Genomic DNA, 9,698 nt, shown 5'->3' on the forward strand with positions numbered 1-9,698 from the left:
AACATCATATTTTTATTACCATAAAGAAGAATAAAATAAGTCTAAGTTTACTTTCTCTGCTCCATACCACATTGACAACTGCAAAACAGCTTCACTCAGGACACAGGTATTTCATTAAAAAATTTATATTTTTGATTTTTAAAATCCAGAGATTTCAGGAGATCTTCATTAAATTTTACTTAATTCTGTCTTTATTGCTTATTGGGACACCTTAAATTTGCCCAGACTATATAAACTTCTTTTTTTGGAATTGTTGTTATGTAATTCCACTTTGAGATACTGAAGCTGTAAACAAATGTAAAAGTAAAAAAAAAAAAAAAAAAAAAAAAAGAGTCAAAAAGCCATGACTACCGGTTAGTCAAGATAAAGTGAAACTAGGAAGTGATGTTAAATCACTAAGGGCAAATACAAATGCTTTATGTGGAAATGAGGCTATAATTTACAATGAGCAGAGGAGAAATTTTTATTTCAAAGGGAAAAGTTCAAAGACTGCAGTTCTAAAAGAATATATGCAATAAGTTAATTCTGATTAGTTGTGCCACCACAATGAGGAAATCCTGGCTATAGAGATTCACTTCCCATTGTTGGCACCTTGCACGTTATTTTGTGCCCTCAGAACACAGAAAAGTAGTAACAAGTGGTCACAATCAGTCAGAAGGCTGTCAGATGAGGCAGACCTAAGAAGGGGAAAGAGTAGAATCTGAGAAATAGTACTGACTGGATTCACACTCTTGTAACTACCATTAATCAGACAGCATGTTTTTATATATCAAGATTAAATCAGACTGAAAATAACTGAATTACATACTAAGAAGCACCAAATTTCCTAGAAAGTACCTTCTCAAATGACCAAGACAGTTGAGGAGTTAGGGCGGATTGATAAATTTTGTGTCATAGGGAAAAAAAAAAAATTAAATAAATCACTTAATGTCAGGCTAGAAAAATGATTAATTGTATCAAATATGAAAACCCAAATGATGCCATATATCATTGCTCTAATTTGATAGACCCCACTTTATTAATATAAGTAATTTGCAGGTGAATGAAATCACAAAGTTCCCTGGAAAGCAAAATAATCTTTCTTAAATAGAAGTTCATGTGTTGAGTATTCAATTCTGGGAAACAAGTTTAGTCAGCCTCATGGCTTTATAAGGAAGAACATTTGCATTGTCCTGAAACTGTTCAGATGTTTACAGTTTGGAGAGTGGCTATCATTTCCCCACAATGATGGAGATCTTTCTTAATTTCCATAAAGCTACTGGCAAGTCTGAGACTGTTAATGCTCAGTGATGTCTTTGAGACGACCACTTGGAATGCCATGGGGGAAAGATATAGTCACACTCGGGGCAAGTTTTCAAAATTGTGCAATAAAAATACTACTATATACCAGTTGAGAATTTCAAACAGACATTGTCTGACAAATCTGAAACAGAATGATAGCTGAATATTTTGTGTTATGCTCAGCCTACCTGGTCACGTATGGTCTAATAAAAAATTTGTATGCTGATTTCTCCCAAATACATCCTTGCCATGAACTGGCAGTTTCAATATAAGCAGTGGAATAACCTATCCCTAAATATGAACATCCAGGCAAGTCAAATCGAAACACTTTAGATACTGTGTTTCGTTGGCCATTGCTGAAGCAATAGTTTGGGTAACAGGCACCTGTCAACATTTTGAAGGCTGACAGGTCAACATCTGTAGGGAATATAGGCTGGTAATAAGGAAATGAAACAAACAAAAAAATACACTTACAAAAGTATTTTAAAAGGAATCCAGTCATCACTAGTGTGCAAGGATAATTCCTACCTCAGATAGTCTCTGCGACAAAGGATAAGATTAGCTTTAGTGTACAGGGTGGAGCCCACCTCTCCCAAACGACAGTCACAGCAGGCACACTTCAGGCAGTCTTCATGCCAGTATTTGTCCAGTGCCTTTAGAAGATACCGATCCTTGATCTTTCGGTTGCAGCCAGCACAACCTTTCGGCTTGGTGTCTGGCTGGACTGAGAGCATTTGTATACCTAAAGGAAGACAAAAACAAAAAAGAGAGCTGGGACTCCAAGAAAGATTGGAAAGATGTCAAAAGACCTCAAACAAGTTAAATGTGTAACACTGTCTTTTTCAAGGAGTGTTACACTTCCTTTTGGGGGGCTGTACTAAAATCAAACTAAATTTTGGAAACAGAAAGGCTCAAACTTTATAACGTCCTTATGAAATAATTTATGAAGTCACACATATAAAAGTGATAGAAGTAAGGAATTCATGTTGCACGTAGTAAGATGACCTTATATACGTGAAGTTAAACAACATTAAATAATTTTATAGTGTCCCCATTTTCTACACAGAGTGGTTCCTTTAGGGATAAAGTGTGAGTAACTGGCTAAGAATCTTAAAAGAAAGCTTCTTAACAAACTAGTTCATGCACAGTCTCTAAGAGTCAAAAATGAATTTTTTTATTGAAAAAAAATTCACTTAATATGTGCTTGAAGATGGAAGGAAAATATACCCTCATAGGATTACACTACCCTTCCTTAGCAGTACAGATGTTTATAGTTAGGTACACAGTACAGTCACGGAAAGCTCATCAATCCTTTATTACTTGTTAGCATCCAAATACTTCTGTCTGTGCTCTTGATATTTCAAAGTATTCATTATGTTAAAATAAAATGTGTTTATACTCAAAAGCATTAGTTAGTGCCTCTGTTAATGGCAGAGATTACCTAACTATAGGCTACTACATGCTATTATATAAAACTAAAGTATAGGATCATGTAATTCATTACCATAAACGTGAACTTATTTTATAGAAGAAAAAGCAACAGAAGGCAAAGTCGAAATATCTATAAAATTACAAATACATAGTTAAATGTGTTATACATATATTATATAATGCTATACTAGACATAGGGACATTGTCTATATTTTGGAGAAATATTTCCGTCATTAATAAGGAGTCTAGCCGGGTGTTATAGGTTTTACAAGTTGACTGAAATTTTTTCAATGAAAGGATATTCGCCTTTGAGTTTCTCCTTTCCTAAGTGTCAAACATCCAGCTTTAAAAAAGCTGTACCAACTATTAAGAGCTTCATGTTTATCAAATAACTCATTTAAAGCACTAAAACACCATAGATATCATCAATTGCAAATTCCTTCATTTTATAAATTATGATACAAAGGCCTAAGAGAGTTTTCTCAGCTAAGGAAATAGCTCAAAGCTGAAGAACAGTTAAACACTAGATGTGGTGCCTTCCTCACAGACCAGAGATCCCACTGCTATCTCACGCTTCCTCTCCTAGGCATAAAGTTTTAAACTTGGACATAGAAGGATACAAAAAAACAAATACGCATGCACTAGAAAGTTTCAACAAAAGAAATGCCAAGCTATAACTTGACGATTTTGTGTTTATTTTCCTACTCCAAAATAGTTACAGCTTCTTCAGTTTCCTCTGATGCTTTGCGAGGACTTCACCTCTATTACCTTCACAATCATTTTATTTTTTTAATCACCCCGACAAGAGACATCAGGCACCCTACCCTCACAGTTGAATAACTTTTCTAGCTACAAATAATACATAAATTTAGTGATATTGTTATGAAGTTGAGCTTCCATTAAAAAGTAACTTGGCAATGGAGTAGGGAATGGCAAGGGAGAAAGCAGGGTAACTGTTCTTTCTGCATGATATGCATAGCTGTGGTCTACCGAGCAGCAAGCTAAGCAGCTGGGTTTGTATGGAAGAGCAGGTGGTATTCCTACAGCCTGCTTTCTGTTTTCTGTCTTTGAAGGAGCTAAGGGTCTAGTGTAGATTAATCATAACTCTTGATAGCTCTGCTAAATCTCACTCTCTAGAACTTCTAACAAATGAAGTTTCTTTGATCAAAACTAGTTACTGTCTTCGAGCAAGGTTCCACAAGGAATGAATCCCATTAATTATAGTCCAGATCACACTCTAGTGCCTCTTAACCATATACTTGGAGGGAGAGGGAAATTTTGATTTACTAAATGACATTCTGGATTTCATTATTTAAAACATCTAGAGGTATATTAAAAGTGGCTATTCTAATTATCTAATTTATAAGGCATATATATATATATATACACACACACACACACATATCACAAAGCTGAATTTTTTTTTTGGTAAAAATCCTTCTTAGTTGTAGCCAAGCTGTATTTCCCTGAGTGGTGTTACTACCATCAAGCATGGAAGGTCAGCTATCTTTATTCAAAATGCTTTGCAACTAAGACAGGGAATACCAACATTTGGCACAAGCGACACTGCCCTGCTTGTCTTCACGAATGTTTTTGTTGTGTTGACATTTTAATTTAGCACTCAGAGGCCAATTAATATTTGAAACTCTTACATTCTGTTTGGCCTTGGGCGTAAAAGGAGTTTGATATCATATACTCTATCCGGATGCCTTCTTTTAGAGAACACCATCTCATTTCTCTTGCAAAGGAAATCTTTTCAATACGATGCAACTTTACCAGTTGTAGAAAAAGAACTGTTTTGTAGTCACCACTTTGCCATGAACCTAAAAGATATAAAGCAGTGAGCAGCCTCTCCCTCACTATCCAGAAGAGCACGTCTGGGTAGAGTTATGTGTGTGGAGCTGAGAAACATTTCACAAGTTGCTCATAGCACATCAGGACTCATAACTAGTTTTAGATTGGCATGTAAATTGTTCTGAGGGAAATTCTTATTGCCTCTGAGACCCTGCCATTCTGAGTTATTTGACAGTTTAAGGGAAATCATAATTAAAAAAAGACATAAATAATAGCCTGTGCAGTGTGGTGTGCAGAAATAAGTAGAACCATTTCATTTAAACTCTGGTGAGCTTTTAATTGCCTGGATTGCATTGTGAGGCGGCCTAACGGTTGATTGCCTCCATTATGTTCCCTTGTTCTGTGCCATTCATCCGCGCAGTCTCAGCTTCAGTAGTTAACACAACAAAGTAACCACAACTCCACAACACACAGGGGTTTAAAAAAATAATCATAATAAAAGATTTGCAGCACTTAGACACAGTCTTTTATATTTTTGGACTAACTACACATAGTGAATGGAAAACATTTTGTCCCGGTCGGATGATTCACAGAGAACAATTTGGGAGAAGGAATTGGAAGTGGGAATACATAAAGGGGGTTGGCAGAGATGAGGTGCCTCAGGAAGATGCTAAAATGGGAATGCAGGTTATGCAGCTGGTAGCAGTGACACAGATTAAAAGAATTTGGCCAACATGGTCATTCGATTGCCAAGAGGTACCAAACAAAAGATTTTCTCTCTTCCTGCCCATCTTCATCCTCTCCCAGCCCCCAGCCCGGATTGGAGAATTGGATTGGGCCTAAAAGCTTGTTTCTCTCTGTTCACTGGCCCAGAGCATCCCTACAGGCTGCAGCCCCTAAGGGACAACAATGCAAATAGATGTCCCCAGATCTCAGGCGCTGGAGCTGCTTAACTCTGTTCTGCCCCTTCAACTCCCAACCCCCACATTACCCCGCCATCCACCCCCACCCCCTCCCCTTTTTGAGCAATGGAGCTGGGAACCAATTTGATTCCCTTTTTCTCCAATGCAGCTGCAAGGCTCAGAGATACTGACATTTTTCCACTCTTATCAGTTTAATTACAGTTACCATGGCAGCAAAGTGCTAGTGCTTGGCAAAGGCCAACAAGAGATTTGCAAGACTGAGTTCAATTTTGATGCAGCTCACATGCAAAATAAAAAAAAAAATAAGAAACATACATACACTCTAACAAAGAATCCCTTGCGGAGTTACGCTCCAGCCTTTTGTGGTTGTGTCTTTGCAGCCACACAGGGATGATTTGCAAAGAATGTAGCAGTGTTTGTTGCACCTAGCAAGATTAATTGGTTTAAGCAGCAGTCTTTCAAAGCAGTTACAACAATAATATTTTGATCTTTTAGAAAGACACAAAAGCAGCGGAAGAGCAGGGAGGCTTTTGAGCAGCCAAGAGTGCCGAGCGCCGGCAAAGTGCATCTATGATAGATTGTAACCTTACCAAAACTTTTCTCCTTTTTCTGCATGAGTTGACTTAGGCGTGCCTGAGTTGCAGCGGCTTCGCATTGAGCACCAAGCCCAAAGGTAGACGTGGAAGGGGGTCTCCTTGATGTAGCTCAAGTGTGGACCTGGTGCGCAGGCTATACCGCGGAGGACCGACTATTGTGAAGGCACTTTGGGAGCGGGTTGGAGTGGCGGCAGGGGGTGGGGGAAGGGATGAGGGCGGCCAGAGGAGACACGGCGCACATACAGAGCCCCTCGCAGTGTGGCAGTGTGCAAAATGATGGCGAATGACAAAGCCACATGCTTCCCTAACTCTGCCCGTAATCCTGAAATCCCAGCGGCCCCTTTTTGCTTCGTGGTAACAAATGGATTTGATTAAACTGTCACATGCAGCGTTAGCATAGCATATCATGTTCAATATGAAAAAGATCATAAATCTGAGTTGTATTTCATAACAGCTATGTGGGTAGCCTTCGTAAGAATGTGCTGCATCAGTTTGAATTTCAGCCTATTAGGACATAGGCACCTTGTTCCACGCAACCTCTCTTCTGGGCACTTCTCCCCAACCAGCCCCTCCTCCCCAAACAGTCACTTTTCCGTCTCGATGGAACCACATTTTGTTACGGCATTGTGGGGAGAGGCAGAAGTGTCACCAAGAACCAAAAGATTGTTAATTTCAACTCTTGGGTGTGGGGGTAACATGAATTCCAGCAAGTAAGGAGAAGGGGGGGGGGGGTCCGGAACCCACCTAGGACCGAATTCCCTTCCTATGGGCCTGGCCAGAGCGGACATATCCTAATTCCAAACTCTCCCTGCCCTTCTGTCCCCGGGAGTCAGGGGTGTGGAAATGCTGCAGTTCATCGTGAACTTTGACTATTATCCACTCGAGTCGTAGTTGAGACGTTCCGCGCCGCAGCCGCTCTCCCTCCTTCCATCCACATCATCCGCCTGCATCTATTTCATGTCTCATCATAAAAATAATGAAGCCTCACATGATTTAAACAAAACCGTCTCAGCAGAGCTGCAGCCCGAGCGAAAGTTGCAGTGCGGAGCTGGGCTGCAGCTCCAGTTTATGCCTCATTAGGAGGCTTGGGGAAGAAAAAAAAAAAATACCCACATCCACACACGCACGCGCGCACCCGCAGACACACACACTACAAATAAGCCGACGCGTGTATACACAGTTGCTGCACTTACCTTCTCAATTAAGCGATACAGGGGGAGGCCGTTCAGAAAGCACAGTGGCTGCTTTGTAGCTCTTCTCCTTGGGAAAGGTCAAAAAGAAGCATTGTTTGAAAAAAAAAAAAAGAGGGGGAGGGAATCTCTATTTTTTTAAGTTTAAAATAATGAGGTCCTCAAGGATCCGCCAAGTAATGGTGTTGACCGCATCTGAGCCACAGGTGTCCTCCTTTTAGGCAACTGCAGTCCGAGGCTGTCTCTCGCCGTCCTGGCGTCCTGGCTCAAGACAACTTACCCCAGCAGCACGCGAGGAGCCGAGCTGAAGGAAGCCCCGGCTCTCAGCTGCAAAATGCAATCCCTTCCCAGCCAGACATAATACAGCCAAAGAAAAGGTCACTCAGTTATTACTGAGCCGGCGGAGCCCAGGCAGCGCTTGTCAAGACCACAGAGAAGCAGCTCCCTTCCGATTTAAGACTATTTACCTCTCGCCCCCACCCCTTCCCTCTTCTCTCCTGTGCTTCTCTCCCTCCCTCTCTCGCTGGCTCCCTCGCTCGCTGGCTCGCTCTCGTGTGCCTGTTCTGCAGCTCAGTCAAGTACAGTCGCCCTCGGAAAGTGCAAAGCAGCCGCCAGACAGATCGAGCTTTGTTGCTAATTTCCCAGGGTGAAAATTTACAAGCCTGCGAGTGCAGTCAGCACAACCACATGCATATGCTACTCACAAACGCTGGGGACGACCCCGCGCACACAAAAAAGTGACCTCTGCAGGAGTCGACTCAGGAAGGACCCTACCTCCTGGACCCGTCAAAAGAAGTCCTGCGAAAGAGCTCCGGACCAAAAGAGTAGGTTTCCTAAAATAAACCGGGCATTATGGAATAGGTGGCCACATTTAAAGCCAACTGTCTGCCAAAGCCATTTCTAAAGCTGCCAATTATGGAAATTAAAAATAAAAGCAAGGGAACCAAACTGCTACCAGAACACACTGGAACAGCACACAACCCTCCCCTTTCAGAAGTGTCTGGGGGATGGCTACAGTTGCCCGGTCTCCGACATCCATTAATGAACTCTCGAAAGTCGCTGCTCCGCAGGGCAGGTCTGTCATATAAGCAGGGTCCAGCGGATGACACACTCTCCTTCCTTACGCCAATGGCCCAGGAACCAAACTGAGAACTCGTTTCCCACTGACCAACACTCAACGCCCCCCAACCCCATCCCACTGAAACACTTCCTGAAATGAACTGAATTTCTTACAATTTAAAATTTACATGCCAGAATGAAAAACACCCAAGAACATCCATAAACATGTTTTCATGACTAACTTGGTCAGAGAGTCATGAGTGTCTTCACCATTACTGCGTTCTTCACAGTCTTCTTTAAGAGGCCTTGACAGATTTTTTTTTCCCTTGAAATAGGTTCCACTTCTCCAATCTTTTCTCCTCTTTACTTTACATCTGTAAAGGCCACTGTCAGCTTTAACGTATTTTATTATTTTTCTAAGTTTTCAAACTTCAAAGTAATCCTTTCTTTTTGGGCAGCTATCATAGATAGCATCCTCACCAGATTTTCTAAAGCTCTGTCAAAGGTCGAGCTTAAAAATAGTCCAAATTTGAATGAGACTGGCGGAAATGTTTTACTGGCCAAGAAAGATTCAGTTGTTGAACTCCAAAAAACTTTTTTTCTTCTCATCACCAACCATCAGTTTTAACCTAGTCCTAGTTAAAAAAGGAAAAAAAGACAAAGCACCCCCTCCTCTATGAATATTTAGGCTAAATTAGGCTTCTCTTCTATAGAGTAATGGTACATTGATAATTTATGTTTTATCCCTTCCCTTATTTAAAGGCTCATAATAAAATCGTATATAGTTTGCTTTCCTCTCCCTTGAAAAGGCAACAAAACTCAGAACTAACCTGAAAAATAACGAAAGTCACAGACGGCAGATTAATAAGAACCCCTTCAGTTGATTTGTGCTGTACATAGGCAGATTTCTTAAGTTTGGCTTTTCTGGCCCGTCTAAGCAGGCACACATCCACCTCACCCATCCGCACAGCTCCTGCTGTTGTACCCCACCTCTCTGCTCCAGCCACTCTGAAAACACCCCAGTGCGTGCGTGCGTGTGTGTGTGTGTGTGTGTGTGTGTGTGTGTGTGTGTGTGTGGCTTGTGCGATATCTCTCAGCCAATGCACTGAGAAGAAGAAAAGAGGGAGGGAGAAGTATGTGTGGGGAAAGGGAGAAATAAAATCAAAACAAATGGTACAGCTAATGAGGACAATTAAATTAATTATGTTCAAGGAGATGAGATTTTTTTTCCCCTCCAACTGTATGATCTGTTACCCCTCGCTGGCAACTGCTGCTCTGTAATTCATGGCAACTGATTAGTGCATCTATGCAAATCTTTGTTTAAATCATTCAACTAATTAAATGATGGGATTATTCCTCTGCCTACGGTGACATCATTCGCAGTAATTAGTACTCTATTTGGACTGTGGCAGTAAGATTCCCGA

At 41.0% G+C, this 9,698-nt stretch overlaps 1 protein-coding gene across 7 annotated transcripts in view; it reads right to left on the reverse strand.

The window, feature by feature from the left end:
- The window catches only part of LMO3 (LIM domain only 3), a 183,114-nt gene that overhangs the window by 43,904 nt on the left and 129,512 nt on the right, over positions 1-9,698 (reverse strand). Inside the window, exons 1-3 of one of the 7 annotated variants that reach the window (XM_033118676.1) lie at positions 9,105-9,242; positions 7,219-7,285; positions 1,810-2,023 (exon numbers count right to left, since the gene is read on the reverse strand). In XM_033118676.1, coding sequence (XP_032974567.1) covers positions 1,810-2,015 — 206 coding nt within the window. In that variant the 5' untranslated portion in view covers positions 2,016-2,023; positions 7,219-7,285; positions 9,105-9,242. Of the gene's footprint in view, positions 1-1,809; positions 2,024-5,748; positions 5,766-6,019; positions 6,280-7,218; positions 7,707-7,989; positions 8,044-9,104; positions 9,243-9,698 lie in introns of those variants that run through there. The other 6 variants (XM_033118678.1, XM_033118679.1, XM_033118680.1 and 3 more) reach the window with 6 other exon arrangements.

The sequence above is a fragment of the Rhinolophus ferrumequinum genome, chromosome 10, assembly GCF_004115265.2.
Source record: "Rhinolophus ferrumequinum isolate MPI-CBG mRhiFer1 chromosome 10, mRhiFer1_v1.p, whole genome shotgun sequence".
NCBI lineage: Eukaryota > Metazoa > Chordata > Mammalia > Chiroptera > Rhinolophidae > Rhinolophus > Rhinolophus ferrumequinum.